At 46.9% G+C, this 17,775-nt stretch overlaps 1 protein-coding gene across 5 annotated transcripts in view; it reads left to right on the top strand.

Moving 5' to 3' along the window:
* Positions 1–17,775, top strand: part of SACS (sacsin molecular chaperone) — a 253,374-nt gene that overhangs the window by 168,969 nt on the left and 66,630 nt on the right. For all 5 annotated transcript variants that reach the window (XM_043530779.1, XM_007072640.4, XM_043530769.1 and 2 more), the window contains 2 exons: positions 5,042–5,127; positions 15,127–15,238. In XM_043530779.1, the coding sequence (XP_043386714.1) occupies positions 5,042–5,127; positions 15,127–15,238 (198 nt within the window). The remainder of the gene's footprint in view (positions 1–5,041; positions 5,128–15,126; positions 15,239–17,775) is intronic.

Here is a 17,775-nt window from a genome sequence, read left to right as displayed (position 1 = left end):
ACATTTGTTGATGAAGGGAAGCTCATGGCCAGAACTACCCTCCAGTCTACAGTAGATGCAGCAGATACCTCCTCCAGGGCCATGGCTACAGTGATAGTCATGCACAGAGTCTTGGCTCCATTCTTTTGGTTTTCCTAGGGAGGCCCAGAACACCATTGAGAGGGAGCTCCTTTTCAACGAATCCCATCTTTTTAACCAGAAAACAGATGAATCACTACACACACTAAAGGACTCCAGGGCTACTTTTCGCTTGTTGGGCATCTACACTCTGCCCTGAAACAAAAATTCCACCGCCACTCATCCACCCAACGCTACAGGTCTCTTCAGTTCTATCATCCGAGACTTTATGAGCCCTCAAGGAAACATCAAAAGAAGCACAGGTCTCACCTTCCAGTGGAGATCAATCCCCAATCTTTGGCACCTCAGTCATTTCATCCACAAACTTAAGTTTTGTCTGGTCACGCTGGAAGCGATAATTCCATCTTTAGAGAAGGGCATGTGCTTTACGGCTCTCGATATGAAGGACACTTAATTTCACATCAATATTCATCCTGCCCACAGACATTTTCTGAGATTTACAGTGATCACCCGCTATTTTCAATACAGCGTGCTCCCCTTTGGGATAGCTGCCACTCGAAGAATCTTCACCAAAGTATTTGCAGAAGTAGCAGCCCACATCAGTTGTTATGGCCTCTTCATGTTTCCATATCTCAACAATTGACTCCTAGCTGCCAGATCCAGGCAAGTTTGTGGACGATACCAAGCTGGGAGGGGTTGCAAGTGCTTTGGAGGGTAGGATTAAAATACAAAATGATCTGGACAAACTGGAGAAATGGTCTGAAGTAATTCAATAAGGACAAATGCAAAGTACTCCATTTAGGAAGGAAAAATCAGTTGCACACATACAAAACAGGAAATGACTGCCTAGGAGAGAGTATTGCGGAAAGTGATCTGGGGGTCATAGTGGACCACAAGCTAAATATGAGTCAACAGTGTAACGCAGTTGCTAAAAAAGCAAACATCATTCTGGGATGTATTAGCAGGAGTATTGTAAGCAAGACATGAGAAGTAATTCTTCCCTCTGTGCTGATTAGGCCTCAGCTGGAGTATTGTGTCCAGTTCTGGGCGCCACATTTCAGGAAGGATGTGGACAAATTGGAGAGAGTCCAGAGAAGAGCAACAAAAATGATTAAAGATCTAGAAAACATGAACTATGAGGGAAGATTGAAAAAAATTGGGTTTGTTTAGTCTGGAAAAGAGAAGACTGAGGGGGGACATAACAGTTTTCAAGTACGTAAAAGGTTGTTACAAGGAGGATGGAGAAAAATTGTTTTTCTTAACCTCTGGTGATAGGACAAGAAGCAATGGGCTTAAATTGCAGCAAAGGCAGTGAGGAAAAACTTCCTAACTGTCAGGGTGGTTAATCACTGGAATAAATTGCCTAGGGGTGTTGTGGAATCTTCATCATTGGAGATTTTTAAGAGCAGGTTAGACAAACACCTGTCAGGAATGGTCTAGATAATACTTAATCCTGCCATGAGTGCAGGGAACTGGACTAGATGACCTCTCAAGGTCCATTCCAGTCCTATGATTCTAAGAAGCCCACACATCAACCTGTGTGTTACCCAGCCTCCTTCCTTCCCTTGGAGTCAGTGTCAATGTTGAGAAATCAATCCTTGACCCCACGCAATCTCTGGACTTCATTGGAGCTACCATGAACTAGGTCTCAGCGCAAGCGTACTTGCCTATGGACTGATTCCAGACACTGAACGGCATTGTAACTCACATTGTGAGCAATCCTTATTACTGGCCAGGACTTGCCTGTCTCTCCTTGGTCACGTGGCTTTGTGTATCTACGCGGCCCCCTTTGTGTGATTCCACCTCTGCTGCCTTCAGACATGGCTCCAGTTCTTTTATTCACGAAACCATCGCTCCATGGACTTCATGCTGACAGTCCCCGCCAAGGTACTGTCATTCCTCCAGTGGTGGACAGACCCACATCATATATGCCCTTTCTTCGGTCCTCCCCAGACAAGACGATCATCAGTGATGCATCCATGGTAGGCTGTGGAGCCCACATGGATGACCACATGACAAAGGGAATATGGACTCCTCAAGAATCCAGGATGCACATAAATGTCCTGGAACTCCAAGCTGTAAAAAAGGCATGCCAATCTTTTCTTTTGTTCATTCGCTCCCATCTTGCTCACATCATGTCAGACACCACCACCACAGTTTTCTATATCAACAAATGGGGGAAACGAGATAGGCCACTCTATGTGCAGAGGCGGTAAATCTCTGGAATTGGTGCATCAATCACCAGGTCCTTTTGTCTGCAGCCTATATTCCTGGAACAAAGAATGTACTTGTGGACTCACTTAGTGATTAACCAGGAGTGGGAACTTCATGATTCAGTAGTACATGACATCTTCACCTGATTAGAGACCCTGAGCAGAGGCCTATTTGCTTCACAGATGAACAGCAAATGCACTGCATTTTGCTTCAGGGAAGTCCTTGACCACCGCTCCCAGAGCAACCGTCTCCTACTCTCCTGGTCAGTCAAATTCACCTACACCTTCCCTCCACTACTGCTACTCAGGGGCGGCGAGTTGTATGGGCCCGTGGTGCCCAGGCTTCAGCAAATTCAGGGCCCAGGGGGCCCGGCTCCACCAATGTTCGGGGCCAGGACTCTCCCCTGGCTCTGCCTGCCAGCCCCATGCCCCCCCCAAGCTTCCCCAGCTGCTACCCCCGCTTCCCCCTCCCCCGAGTGTCCCCCGGCCCCGCCTGCCACCCCCACGCCTCTCCCATAGCATCCCTGCCTGCTCTGTTCAGTGGGCGGCTGCCCCATGCAGCTCCATGCTGCGCTCCCTCGCTGGCTACAAGGGAGCGGTGCCGGGGGCAGGTTTAGGCAGCTTCTGCACCGGAGGAGGCGCATAGCAGCCCCTGCCCCCTGGCAGGCGACTCTGGGTTGACTCTGGGAGGCTTATCCTGGCTGGACCTCCTAAGCAGCAGAGTGGGGGACCTTGGGGAGTGTCATGCTGTGGGGGCCGGGGAGGACCTCCTGCTCCCCTCCCCCAGAGCTTGCTGCTGCCGGCGGGGACAGGGCTGGGGGGAGTCCTCCTCTCTGGCCCTCCGCCCCAGCCCCGGGGCAGCCTGCCTGCTGCACCCCAAAGTCCTGATCCCCGGCCCAGCCCCGCATCCCCTCCTGCAGCCCAACCCTCTGTCCCAGCCCTGAGCCCGCACCCAGCACCCAAACCCCTTCCTGCACCCCAACCCCCATCCTAGCCCAGAGCCCGCACCCAGCACCCAAACTCCCTCCCAGAGTCTGCACCCCTCTCTCACCCAGACTCTCTCCCAGAGCCTGCACCCCAAACCACCTCCCGCACCCAAACTCTCTCCCAGAGCCCGCACCCAAACTTCCTCCCAGAGCCTTAGGCAGGGGATGGGTGGGGGACAAGACTTGGACCCATTCTGGGCACCACCAAAAATTATACAAACCTGCAGCCCCGCTGCTACTGCCTCGAGTGCAGCAAAAGATCCAATGAGGCAAAGTGACAGTCATTCTGATTGCCCCCTACTGGCCTAGACAATTCTGATTTCCCAGTCTCATCCGCATGTCATCCTGCCCATCAATTCCCATCTTCAGCTTCCTCTATCTGTTGACCCAGTACAACGGCGAGATCAGGCATCCCAATCCATATGCACTCCACTTCAGGGCATGGTATTTGGATGGGCATCTGCTTTAGGACGGACATACTCTTCGGCTGTGCAAGACATTTTCTCCAGCAGGAGGAAGGACTCCACTATGCAATGTTACTGAGTCAAGTAGAGATGTTTCTCATCTTGGGTTTAGCAACAAGAAGTTTTACCAGAATTGGCGGGGATCCTCCTCATCCTGGACTACGTTTTGTCATTTAAATCATCAGGTCTTGCCCTCAGTTCTTTGAGAGTCAATCTGGCAGCAATTAGTGTGTTCCACATTACTTCTGAGGGCATTCTGCACCAAAGTATTAAAAATTCTGCATAATTCTGCAAATTTTACTTGTCAAATAAATGTGGAGGCTCCAGCATGGCAGTGGGGAGTACAGGCCACTGGCTGCACAGAGGTGGAAGATCACGGTGCAGTTCTCACCACGGGATATGGACTCAGTGGTGAGGCTGCACCCAGCCCTGACACAGCACAAGGACTGGGCCTGCCCCAAAAACACCCCAGGGCCCTGCCCCTCCGCTCCCAGTGCACCAGGCAGGCAGGCTCAGCAAGGCAGAATCCAAGTATGGAGGAGCTTAGTGTGTGGGGATCCGGGTGTGGGTTGAGAGGGTTCTGTGTGGAGCAATCTGGGTGCAGGTGGCTCAATGGGATATCCAGGTGGCGGGGGGATCTGGATGCACAGGGGTTTGTGGGGGGGTTCTGGGTGCAACGATAATGGGACTCTGCAGGAGGGTCCAGGTGAAAGTGGTTGGGGCTCAGCAGGGGAGGGTCTGGGTGTGGGGGACTCAGTGGGGGTCCAGATGCTGGGAGACTGGGGCTCAGTGGGGTGGGGATCCAGGTGCAGGGGGAGTGGGCTCATCGCGGGGTTCTGAGTGCAGGAGGGTGAAGCTCGTGGGAGGGTCTGGACATAAGGGGATCTGGATGCACCGGGGTTGGGTGGATGGGGGAGCAGCTCCCTGTATACGGATCCCCCCCTGCAGCTGAGGAGTGATGGGTGCAGGAAGTGGTGGGGAGGGTGAGTTTGCAGAGCTTCCTGCAGCTGGGGGAGAAATCTGGGGGTGGATCTGACCCAGCCCCCGATGTCATGCAATGGAAGAGGAAGTCTTCCAGCTGGGAGCTTCCAGCATGTACTTTTGTCTAAGAGGGTTAACTGTGCCATATACATATGGTTTATTTGTGTGGTGGGAGCCTTTTATGGCATTGGCACCTGGACTGAGTGAATTTTAAAAAAGAATTTTGTGCAACCCAGTAATCACATGATGAGTACAGTATAAATCTAAAATAAAATCCAGTAACAGAATAACCAATTGCTTTTTTTTTTTATGTTTTTAGGCCGTTTTGGTCAAACAACTCCACCGCTTGTTGATTTTCTTAAAGACATTTTAAGAAGATATCCAGAAGGAGGACAAATTCTTAAGGTATAAAATAAATTGTACTTATTATTGTTAAGTAAATATACACCACAGATTAGTGTTGTTTAAAACATTGTTCAATATGTTGTAGATTGTTTCACTTCATGAGATGTTTATTCTGATATAAGTACATACATCTTTCCATAATTTTCCATCTTGGGGGCAGTGTCAGGTGAGTTGCTTGTTTTTTAGTTTATGGCCTATTCTTTTTGCCCGTCACAAAAGAACTGCGTATTTTGTAAAGAACATGGACAGAAACAATTGATTTTTATTGGATACTTCACTTCATAATTATTTCATGTTGATTACTGAAACAAAAAGCATCACAATGCATTTTATGGGGGGAGGCCAATTGAACCTTTAAAATTTGCTTGTTACATAAATATTCTTTACCATTTTATGTTGCAACAAATAAAATAGTAATATGAATAGAACTTATTTTAAGTGACATTGCTTTTCTTGAATACTGTATCTGAGTAATTCAAAAAAATTGCTTGTTTCACCTCTCCATAGTATAGATATAATTTGGAAGATTTATTACATTAATTTTTATTCTGAAATCTGTGATATTCTCTGATTACCTAAACCATCTCCTCCTATTTAACCATCTGTCTCTCTCTTTAATGTATCGTGACAGTACTATAAAGTAACATTGTTTAGATTATAAGCACTTTTAAGCACTTCAGAGCAGGGATCTTGTCTGTATTTGTATTTTTCTGTAAAACAGCCAGCACAGTTTTGGAGCAATACAAATAATAATGAGTCCATCAATTCCATAAGAGCAGAAAAATATTTCTAGTAAAGAATTGAGTAACACTAACAAGTTACATGGATAGTTGTTCCTGGATGTTTAAAAATGAAAATAGTGCTCATTAAAGATATTGTCATATTGCCAGCTCTGGAGACTGCAGGCTTCTGCCTCTCCAAGGGTTAGAGTAAAGGTGCGGGGGGGGGAACTGTAGTATTTGGCCTACATTACCAGACTTTTTGAATATGTCAGATAAAATGATTAGCAGTGGAACAACCAACAGTTTTATTACTTATACTGTCATCACTAGGTTTCAGATTTCCCACCTTGTTAAGAAGAATGGGGCAATTCACAACTGTATTAGAGCTTTTTTCCCCTTTGCAGACTTCATAAGAGATCACCACATTGGAAAGTTTTCTTTGCAACCATAAAGGCTAGAAATGTTTTTATTTATTTACTTACTTATTTATTTCTGTTAAGTGAAAGCTTAAATTGTGGAAGAACTGATCAGAGCAATTGATAAGATGTATAGGTGTTTCATTTCTGTAGCACACAGTGTCCCAGTAGTGCTTCTGGGAGGAGGCCCTAACAAACCAATCACTGGCATTTTTTTTTTTTTTTTTGGTGGTGGCGGTTAAATTCCAGTATCAGAGTCCCAGCTGTGAATACTCTAAACTGAAGCTCTCAGGTCCCTGTGATCTGAGTTAAGTTCGGAAAGTTTTTGTCTATTCTCACAATGGTAGGAGAGAGGCAAGGTTTGCTGCCCAGAAGCCAGGTTAGGAAGTTCTAGAGCTGCCCTGGGTGTGCTGATTTGTTTGAAGTTTGCAGAATGCTAAGGAAGTATTGACAGAAACTGTGCTGCTTTTATTTTGATTTAAGTGTTGGAAATTCTTTATATACATAGTATTGAAATTAAACAAGCCAAAAAATGTAGTGGTTTCTGGGGAAGTGCTGCAGAAGGAATGGTGGACTGCAACTATTCAAATAGATACTCTCATTATTATTCTAATAATGATAGTAGTAATGTTTGTAGGAACTTTGATCTCTCTGTATCTTCTTGCACCATTGTTGATGATGATTATTATGGGAGCAACTAAGCACCACATGCAGAGATTCTGTTGATACATTACTATTTGTTGAACTGTGACTATTTCTCTTTCTTCTCCATCTCTCTGACGATCTTTAACATGCACTTATTGTAGTGTTGACATTAATAAGAAGTAGTCTATGCTGTTTTTATTTAAGTTTGCCATTTGCACATATGTGGAACTGATGGGTTGTTAGAATGAAAAGTAGAGAGATTGTCTAACATCTAACTTCCTTCAAGACTATGGCAAACATGGTTTCTTTTTCAAGTGCTTCTTCATGTCAATTCCAGTCAGGTCTGTGAGTGTGCACGTGTACGGCAGCTGGAAGATTTTTCCCCTAGCAATATCCATTCGGTCGGCCTGGGTGCCCCCTGGAGTCGCATCTTCATGGCACTCAATATAGGGCCCTGCCAACCTGCCACCCCCTCAGTTCCTTCTTACCGCCAGTGACAGTTAGCTGGAACGTCCCTTGTTCTTGTCTTGACAAGTGCTTTGGCAGTGTCTGTATATATATTTCTTACAAGTAGTTAGTTTTGTGTTAGTTTAGATAAATTAGAGTTAGTTCTTAAGTTTTCTTTGTGGGGTTCCCCCTCCATCGCTCTCCCAGCAGTGGGACATGCTGCGATCTCAAGGTTTCAAAACCTGCAAGGTCTGCTGCAAGTGTATGCCTAGAAGTGATCCACACACTTCATGTTTGAAGTATTTAGAGGAGAACCACCAGAAAGATCATTGTAGGATCTGTAAGGGGTTTCACCCCAGGACGTTGAAGGACAGGGATCAACATCTGAAGAGCCTTCTGATGGAAACTGCTCTCCGTCCCCAGTCCGACCCTGCTCTGTTCCATGTCCCTGGCGCCGTCGGCATGGGAATTGGTGCCGGGGAAAGACTGTTCCAAAGACTCCCAGCACCACCGTGGCTCCACTTGTGGCTCACGGTAGACACCGTTCATAATCTCCGGTGCTGCAGAAGAAGAGGAGGCCAGAGAGGGGTCATTCTCCCCTGGCTAAGCCTAAGGAGCCAGCCGTTGTGAGACCCGAGATGGGCCCCACCACCTCGGCCCCACCATGTGTACGGGTCGCATCGACTCATGCCCTGGTGGGTGGGGCGGTGAAGTCCAGACCCGCCTCGTTGTCCAACCCTGAGTTGAGAGCTGCACCTCCTGTCTACCCTGGAGGCTTTCGTTGCAGTGCAGGACTTGCTACACCTCACAGGACCATTCTCCCCGCCTAGATGGGATAAGTTGCTAGCACCAGTCGGTCCCCAGTCACCATCAAGGGGGAAACTGGCCATGTTACCACGGCGGTCCCAATCCTCAGACTCCTACTGGTCCTGCAGGAGCAGATGGTCGAGATCGAGATGAGACCATCAGCCATACCCGGCACCATTGCCGGCGCAATGGCAGCCCTTTTTGACGCCCTGGGCCTCTTACCAGGATCAAGGACGGAGTCAGGGGTCCCACTCCGGAGCAGTGTCGGTAGCTTCAGCTACTTCATACCCCCTCCAGCACCATCCGGGGCAGCTCTCTTGAGGTCTGATGCCAGGATTCCAACTCCCACGGCACTGCCGGTGGCACCGGCGCCATCTACACCAGCTCCAGTGGTTTCTTCACCGACTGCTCTGGCACTGTCAGCACTGGCAGAGTCAACACCGGCACCATCGGCGGCGACAGCAGTGCCCCAGCAGCCGTGGGTGCCGAGGGAAGAGAGCATCCACCTCTTGCAGGCCCTTTATCGTCATCCTCCCTGGATGAAGCGGTGGCAGGCATCTCGCTGGCCCGAGCACTAGTGAACTGCAGAGTCCTCCAACAACTGCTGTGATGGGTGGCCCAGACCCTGGGGATTCAGGCTGAGGAAATGATGGAGGATGCAGACCCAATGATGGACATCCTCATCCCATCAGGGCCTGCCTGCATTACCCTGCCCTTGATTAAAACTATTTCTGACGCCACAAGGACCTTGTGGCAGACCCCAGCCTCATTGCCTCTGACGGCCAAGCAGAACGAGAGATACCGCTTTGTGCCATCGAAGGGGTATGAGCATTTGTACATGCACCCCCTCCGGATTCCCTGGTAGTGGACGCTGCTAACCAGCATTTCAGAGTAACAGCCGTGTTAGTCTGTATTTGCAAAAAGAAAAGGAGTACTTGTGGCACCTTAGAGACTAACCAATCTATTTGAGCATAAGCTTCCGTGAGCTACAGCTCACTTCATCGGATGCATACTGTGGAAAGTGTAGAAGATCTTTTTATACACACAAAGCATGAAAAAATACCTCCCCCCACCCCACTCTCCTGCTGGTAATAGCTTATCTAAAGTGATCACTCTCCTTACAATGTGTATGATAATCAAGTTGGGCCATTTCCAGCACAAATCCAGGTTTTCTCACCCCCCCCACCCCCACAAACCGACTCTCCTGCTGGTAATAGCTTATCTAAAGTGACCACTCTCCTTACAATGTGTATGATAATCAAGTTGGGCCATTTCCAGCACAAATCCAGGGTTTAACAAGAACGTCTGGGGGGGAGGGGGGTTAGGAAAAAACAAGGGGAAATAGGTTACCTTGCATAATGACTTAGCCACTCCCAGTCTCTATTCAAGCCTAAGTTAATTGTATCCAATTTGCAAATGAATTCCAGTTCAACAGTTTTTCGCTGGAGTCTGGATTTGAAGTTGAGCTCCAGGGCTACCAGTGTCCCTCCCCTAAGAACCAGGAGGCACAGTGATTAGACCTTTTCGGTAGAAAGGTCTACTCGACCGGTGGGTTGCAACTCCTCATCACAAACCAGCAGGCCACAGTGAGCAGATACTGCTTTAACACTTGCAGTGCAATGGCCAAGTTTGTGGAGCTGATGCTGCAGGACGCCCACTCCGAATTTTCAGCCTGGGTGGAGGAGGGCAGATTGATCGCCCAAGCTTCCCTGCAGGCCGTTCTGGACAGGGCGGATGCAGCCGTGCGAGCTATGTCTACAGGAGTGGCTATGAGAAGGAGCTTCTGGCTGCAGGTCTCTGCTTACGAGGTCCAGCAGACCATCCAGGACCTCCCTTTCGAGGGTTCGGCTCTTTTCTCTGAAAAGACAGATAAGAGACTTCACAGTCTGAAAGACTCTGGAGCCACCCTCAAATCATTGAGCCTCCACACTCCCACCACACAGCAGAAGCATTTTAGGCTGCAACCTCCTCCGCGGTTCTACCAGCCGCAGAACCAACAGAATGGTTCACGGAGGACAAACAGGAGAGGCAGGAAGAGGCCGCACCTGTGCTCAGGCCAGAGCTCTGGCCAGCACAAGCCTTCATCTGGCCAGAAGCATGCCTTTAGAAGGTGGGTGTGAGGACGGCGCACCAGTACAAGGACTGGATCCACCCTGCCTTACCTTCTCGTCCCAACTATCCCCTTTCTACCCTGCTTGGTTCCGTATCACATCGAATCGCTAGGTGCTCCGCACAGTAGAAAGGGGATACTCCGTCCAATTCTCGGCCCTCCTGCTCTTCCACCCCCTGCTTCCCCATTAATCTTCAGGGACCCTTCTCACGAGCAACTCCTCGTACAGGAGGTGCACTCACTCCCATCACTGGGGGCAGTGGAAGAGGTTCCTCAGGAGCTGAAGGGCAAGGGCTTCTATTCCCAGTATTTCCTAATACCAAAAGCCAAAGGCGGGCTCAGGCCCATTCTAGACCTGCGGAAGCTCAACAGGTTCATGAAGAAACTAAAGTTTCACGTGGTCTCTTTGGCCTCCATCATCCCTTCTTTGGATCCAGGGGACGGGTATGCTGCCCTTGATTTGAAGGATGCTTACTTTCACATAGCAATTGCACCATCGCACAGAAGGTAGCTCAGGTTTGTGGTGAACAACAACAACTACCAGTTCGCAGTCCTCCCGTTCAGCCTGTCAGCGGCGCCTTGAGTGTTCACCAAATGCATGGCAGTCGTGGCTGCATTCCTGTGCAGGTGGCAGGTACAGGTATTCCTGCACTTCGATGACTGGCTGATCAGGGGCCACTCCAGGGATTAAGTGGAGGCACAGGTTGACTTCATAAGAACGATGTTCGATGAACTGGGCCTTCTCTTGAACGTGGGGAAATCTATGCTGTCCCTGGTTCAGCGAATAGAATTTATAGGGGCGGTACTGGAATCTACAAGGGCCAGGGCATACTTCCGGAATCAAGGTTCTGTGCCCTTGGCGACATCATTTGAAGTCTCAGGCAGTTCCCCACCACCACAGTAAGGAATTGCCTGAAACTCCTCGGTCACATGTCCGCTTGTACCTATGTGATGCAACATGTCAGGCTCAGTCTCTAGCCACTCCAGTCGTGGATAGCCTCGATGTATTGGCAGGCTTGGGACAGTTTAGACAGGGTCGTGACTCTGCGTCGTCCAGTCCTCGACTCCCTCTGGTGGTGGCTCGACCCGCAACAGTGTGCGCGAGAGTCCCCTTCACCGCTCCTCAGCCATCTCTCTCGCTGGTGACGGACGTGTCAGCTTTGGGTTGGATTGTGCATCTGGGAGACCTCAGGACACAAGATCTCTGGTCTCAGATGGAGCTTGTTCGCCACATCAGTGTCAGAGAGCTGAGAGCAGTGTGCCTAGCATGCCAGCCATTCCAAGCCCACTTGGCAGGGAGGTGTGTATCAGTTATGAGAGACAAAACCACAGCAATGTTTTATATCAACAAACGGGGGTGCACGCTCCTCTCCCCTGTGCCAGGAAGCCCTCAGGCTGTGGGACTTTTGTGTAGAGCACTCGATACACATGCAAGCATCGTACCTCCCAGGAGTTCAGAACGAGTTGGCGGACTATCTCAGCAGGTCGTTCCATGGCCATGAGTGGTCCCTACACCCGGATGTTGCGAACTCCATCTTCCAACGGTGGGGCTTTTGCCAGATTGACATGTTCGCCATGGGTGCCAGCAGTTTTGCTCCTTCCTGAATCACAGCTCAGGCTCCATCGCAGATGTGTTCCTCCTCCCATGGGGAGGCCTGTCTCCTATAAGCATTCTCGCCCATCCCTCTCATTCACAAGGTGCTCCTCAAGATACCAAGAGAAGAAGCTTCAGTGATACTGATAGCTCCAGCCTGGCCCCGCCAACACTGATACACATCTTTCCTGGAAAAGTCTGTGGAAGCCCCAGTCACCTTGCTGCTTTTCCCGGACTTAATAACCCAGGATCACGGCCGTCTTCAGCACCTGAACCTCAAGTCGTTATACCTCACGGCTTGGAAGCTCCATGGCTGAACCCGATGGAGCTCTCTTGCTCGGACCCAGTCAGACAAGTCCTCATTGGCAGTAGGAAACCCTCCACCAGGGCTACCTGCCTGGCCAAGTGGAAGAGATTTTCAGTCTGGTTGGTGCAACACCGTCTGTCTCCGATGCTCGTGTCTATACCACTCATACTGGACTACCTTCTCCATCTTAAGCAGCAGGGTCTGTCCATGTCTTTGACTTGGCTGCCATTTCTGCCTTTTGTCCAGGTGCAGAGGTTCCGGTCGGTCTTTGCCAACCCTATGGTCAACCATTTCTTGAAAAGTCTCAACAGACTATATCCATATGTCCGACAAGTGATCCCAACCTGGGACCTTAATCTAGTCCTTTCCAAACTGACGGAGCCGCTCTTCGAACTGCTGGCAACTTGCTCTTTGCTCTACCTCTTGTACAAGGTGGCGTTTCTGGTAGTTATAATCTCAGCCAGGAGGGTGTCTGATCTCAAGCCTTAACATCAGAGCCCCCGTATATGGTGTTCTATAAGGACAAGGTTCAGCTCAGGACACATCCAGCTTTCCTCCCGAAGGTTGTCTCCCAATTTCTCATCAACCAGGACATCTTCCTTCCAGTGTTCTATACAAAGCCACACTCAAGTGACAGGGAACAGAGGCTTCACTCACTGGACGTTCACAGAGTGCTAGCCTTTTACATCGAGAGAACGAAACTGTTTCAGAAGTCAGTCTAACTGTTTGTGGCCATGGCAGGCAGGATGAAAGGGCTTCCAGTCTCCTCTCAACGAATTTCGTCGTGGATCACGTGTAGCATTCTCGGATGCTGGAACCTGGCAGATGTGCCTGCCCCTCCGCTCACAGCGCACTCCACCAGGGTGCAGGCTTCTTCAGTGGCGTTCCTGGTGCAGGTTCCCACTCAGGAAATAAGCAAAGTGGCAATGTGGTCCTCAATATATACTTTTACATCTCAGTACACTGTCACTCGGCAGGCCAGAGATGACATGGCCTTTGGTAGAGCTGTGCTCCAGTCAGTGGATACCTAAGCTCTGACCCCACCTCCAAAACTTTGGCTTGATAATCACCTGATTGGAATTGACATGAACAAGCACTCAAAGAAGAAAAAATGGTTACTCACCTTCTTGTAACTGTTGTTCTTTGAGATGTGTTGTTCATGTACATTCCAATACCCACCCTCCTACCCCTCTGTTGGAGCAGCCGGCAAGAAGGAACTGAGGGGGTGGTGGGTTGGCAGGGCCCTATATTGAGCGCTATGAAGGCGCGACTCCAGGGGCGCCCAGGCTGACCCAACGGATACTGCTAAGGGAAAAATCTTCTGGCTGCCATGCACACACCTGGTTGGAATGGACATGAACAACACATCAAGTTGCAGTGGGGGAGGTTTAGGTTGGATATTAGGAAAAGCTTTTTCACTAGGAGGGTGGTGAAACACTGGAATGCGTTACCTAGGGAGGTGGTGGAATCTCCTTCCTTAGAAGTTTTTAAGGTCAGGCTTGACAAAGCCCTGGCTGGGATGATTTAATTGGGGATTGGTCCTGCTTTGAGCAGGGGGTTGGACTAGATGACCTCCTGAGGTCCCTTCCAACCCTGATATTCTATGATTCTATGATCTCAAAGAACAACAGTTACGAGAAGGCGAGTAACCTTTTTTTTCAAACCTATTTTACTATCAGTTCTTTATCAGACTCATACTTAATACCAAATATCTGTCAGTCTTTATAAATGCTCATAAATAAAAACATGCATTTGTAGCAAATCTCTCATACCTACTGTATACTTGAATTGTCAATGTAAATTTCTTGTTTTATTAACCCTGTGCATATGTTGAGATGTGCCTACATAGCTCTGCAATTAAGTTTGGTTACACCCTAACTTAATTTTAGAAAAGAAGCTTTTAGGCCTAAAAGAGAAACTAGAAGAAAAGATCTTTTGGTGCCTAGAAATGTATTTAGTAGTCCAGTAAAAATAATGCAGTATCTAAGGCCCTTCAAACACTTACACGTGTGCTAAGCTTTACTACTATGAGTAGTCCCTCCAAATTTAAGCATGTACATGAGTGTTTGCAGGATTAGGTCTTAATATACTGATACTCACACTGTTAGAATTTTTCTGTCTATTTCTGTTACTGAAGCTCTTTTGACTATATTGTCCTTTATGGTAAGCCTTCTGCTCTGAGTAATTTAACAGTACTGCAGCTAATTGTCACTTCCATATTATCCTGGAATTATGAAAAATCAAGTATGTAAATAAAAACATAGTCCTAATCACATATTATAGAAAATCAGTATAGAAAAATAAAAATTACATTACTCATGTTTGGGTGGTGGTGCAGGTCTAGGGAAAGGAGGTGCCTCAGAGTCCTAGGGATCACCCCCTTTTTTATATTCTTCCTTACCTCCTTCATCCCTCAATTATTATGATTGCTCATATGTTGAAAATGAGGTGGATGCTGCTCCCTTCAAAGACAGTAGTTGCTGCTCTCAGCAGAGTTGGAGAGAGGGGCTGCTGCAAAATAATACATGGGACTCAATACCTCCGACATCCCCCAACCCAGAGCTCAACACAGTGCTCCTGCATTGCTTCTTGTTTGATTCCAGTCTGAAAGTTACTGTGTGATCTTATCCCCTTCTTCATATGTTGTGTTACTGCTAGACTGCTGTTTTAATCCAATTTGTGATAGTTTAATAAGGTTAAAATTTATAATTTGACATTTTTAAAATTGTGTTTGAGTATGATAGTTACCCTCTAAAATAAAATGGAGAAATGCCTATTTTAATTTAAGCGAATTGGAGAAAATCACACTTGTTGAAAATGTATTGAAACATTTTTTAGACAATGACCTATAATTATTTTCTACATTCAAGTTTGGAAGCCATAAGTATAATATTAAAGTTAGGGTTAGGCATAAAATTATTGTAATAACTTGGAGGTTATTTTGCTCTCAGGAACTGATCCAGAATGCAGAAGATGCTGGTGCCACAGAGGTTAGGTTTTTGTATGATGAGACTCAATATGGAACAGAATCTCTCTGGTCGAAGGACATGGCACAATACCAGGGTAAGTATATAATTTTTAGCTCATGTTCTCCAATATGTGGTGTGTGAGTCCCAGTGGTTCAGTAGTCTGCCATTTATGCCCAGTAGGACACTAATTGAATCCATGCACTCAAGGGCAGAATTTGACCCTTATGAACAACTATTCAAATTTGGATATAGCAGATGCTTTTCACAAATCCAATAGTTAAGTGGGCCAATAACCAATCTGCATACACAAATTAAGCCTACCAGTAATCTACAATCTTAGTGTTTTAGGCTTAGGTACCTCAGGTAGAGTTAGTGATAAGTATTTGGGTGGGAGTCATTTAGGGAAAATCCCAAGGTGTGGAAAGAAGTGATAGTGTTGGTAAATCATTGGTTTTACTTTCCCAGTACCCCAACATGTAGTAGGAGGCACTGGGTTGAAAATGACCACACTCTTAATGAAATCCAGGAAATGCTAGTAAAAAAAAGAGGTGGGGGGGAGGGACAGTCCTTTAAAGAATTTTTAGTTAAATATAAAAGCTACCTCTACTGAAACTGCAACACGTGTGATTCTTTGCAGTTCCTCAGATAAATACTTAACTGCAATGTGAAATTCTTTTGTACTCATGTCTCAAGTTAGTGGTGATATACTTCTCACAGCTGGTGTTTCTTTTTCTTTTTTTTTTAAATTCTTTCAACCAGAATGAGGCCTAGTGTTTTTCTATGGGCTAGGTCAGAGGAGGGCACTTGAGGTTGGTTTAAAAAAAAAAGAGAGATCTGTGAAGGATTTGACTGGTGAGTGAACAAAAGATAGGACTAGAGTAGCAGTGTTATATGAATGACAGGTTTGGGGAATTGTACTTTAACTTTTGCCATATTGCATATTTGTTTGTATATATCTGTTTTTCTTGCCTTTTAGACTGTACACAATTTAGGGAAGGGCCTTCTATTTTTGGACAGTTCCTAATACTATGGGGCCTCAACCAATGTCTTTAAATGCTCCTAGAATACAAACAATAATAAGACAATAGTGCTTCATAGATTTCAAGTTGGAATCTGAGAATAACTTGCAGGTTGGGTCTAAGAAGTCTCATTGAGATCTGACAAAATGGCTGAGGTAAATTTTACTGTTACTCTGAGCTAGCATTTGTATATTCTTGTTCTTGGGATGTGCCTACTGGCATCACAGATCTGAGAACTTTCTGAAGACCTGTTCATGTTTGGGGCACATGAACACCCTCTCATGACTGAACAATTGGAGCTGAGGTTATAAAAGAGCTGCCCAAACTGCCTAAGTTCCCTCAGGTCATTAATCTCCTAGTATTCTTCCTGAAGTCTCATTCTTACCTGGGGGAAGCTAGACTTCATACCTTAGAAGTCGAAAGTGTTTTTTGTTTTTATTTAGATAGCGCTAGTTCACTTAGTAAATTACCTAGACTTTTTAAGCTTTGGGGATTGTTTTAAAGGGCATGCAATTTCCATACAGTGGCTCTTTAAGTGGATTAGTCTGAGCATTGGGATGTTATACATTAGCTAGGTTGAAAATACTTGAAAAGGGGCTTATTTTGGAATATTGTGAAGGTTGCATATTAGCACAGGTTCTATGTCTTGTGCAGAGTTCTAAAATGATATAAATGCTGTGCCTCCGTAATGTTTTCAACTTAGGAACCCTAGAGGGCGGTTCATATATTTATGTAGCACCATTTTCGCCATTTGGCATCTATATCTCATTCTCAGAAAGCAGTTCCAGTGTCCTTGTTTAAAAAGAACTTAGCTCCCTTTCCTGGGGATTGTAGTACTCGCTGTAATCTTGCAAATAGGAATATATAGAGGCCATCTTGAAGAAGAAAAAAGTCTTCTCTGAGGAGCCCCAGTGCATTTCCACTTTTGGGATTTCATGCATCTAGTGTTGCACTGCAGAACTGTATAGAAAAGCCACGTGCCCTGGTGGGGTGCAGTAGTGCTCTCATGCTATTTATATAACAGAGTGCAGCCTTTCACCCATCTTGGTTCCTTATCTGCTGCTGCAGGTATCTAAAGGAACTACTCTTATATCCACAAGCTAGTTATAGATAGCCTTCCTTCTTGTATTTTCTTAGTTTATACTTAAAATATCATAATATAGTTAATTAGTGTTGTTGGGGGCTGCTTACCTCAGGTTATCCTTGAGGCTGTGTCAGGTCCTGAGCTTCATAACGCATCCTGCTCCTTCATCTTCCAGATGTCCATGTTCGGTGCTCATGTACCTGGGAGAAGCTTATGTAGTGTCCCAGCACACAATTCGCCATGCTTTCACTCATGGACAAGGGAGGACAGGCAGCTGAGATTGCTGGCGTAGTTGGCTTTTTTGAGCCTCCCGCTGAACCATCCTACAATTCCTTCAGGGATTTCCAGGTCTGCTTCTTTGCTGAGGTGTTCTGTCAAAAGTCTGGAGATGCATCCTGCCACCGCAGTCAGTCATCCTGCATGTCAGACCCAAGATTGACCTCCCTGAGGCAATTGCTTGCTGTGTCTGAGCCTCCCACCTGGCTCCATCAAAACAAATTGCTTCGGCACCCCGGTCTATGTCTGTGC

Source organism: Chelonia mydas, chromosome 1 (genome assembly GCF_015237465.2).
Source record: "Chelonia mydas isolate rCheMyd1 chromosome 1, rCheMyd1.pri.v2, whole genome shotgun sequence".
NCBI lineage: Eukaryota > Metazoa > Chordata > Testudines > Cheloniidae > Chelonia > Chelonia mydas.
This window is presented reverse-complemented; position numbering and strand designations above follow the sequence as displayed.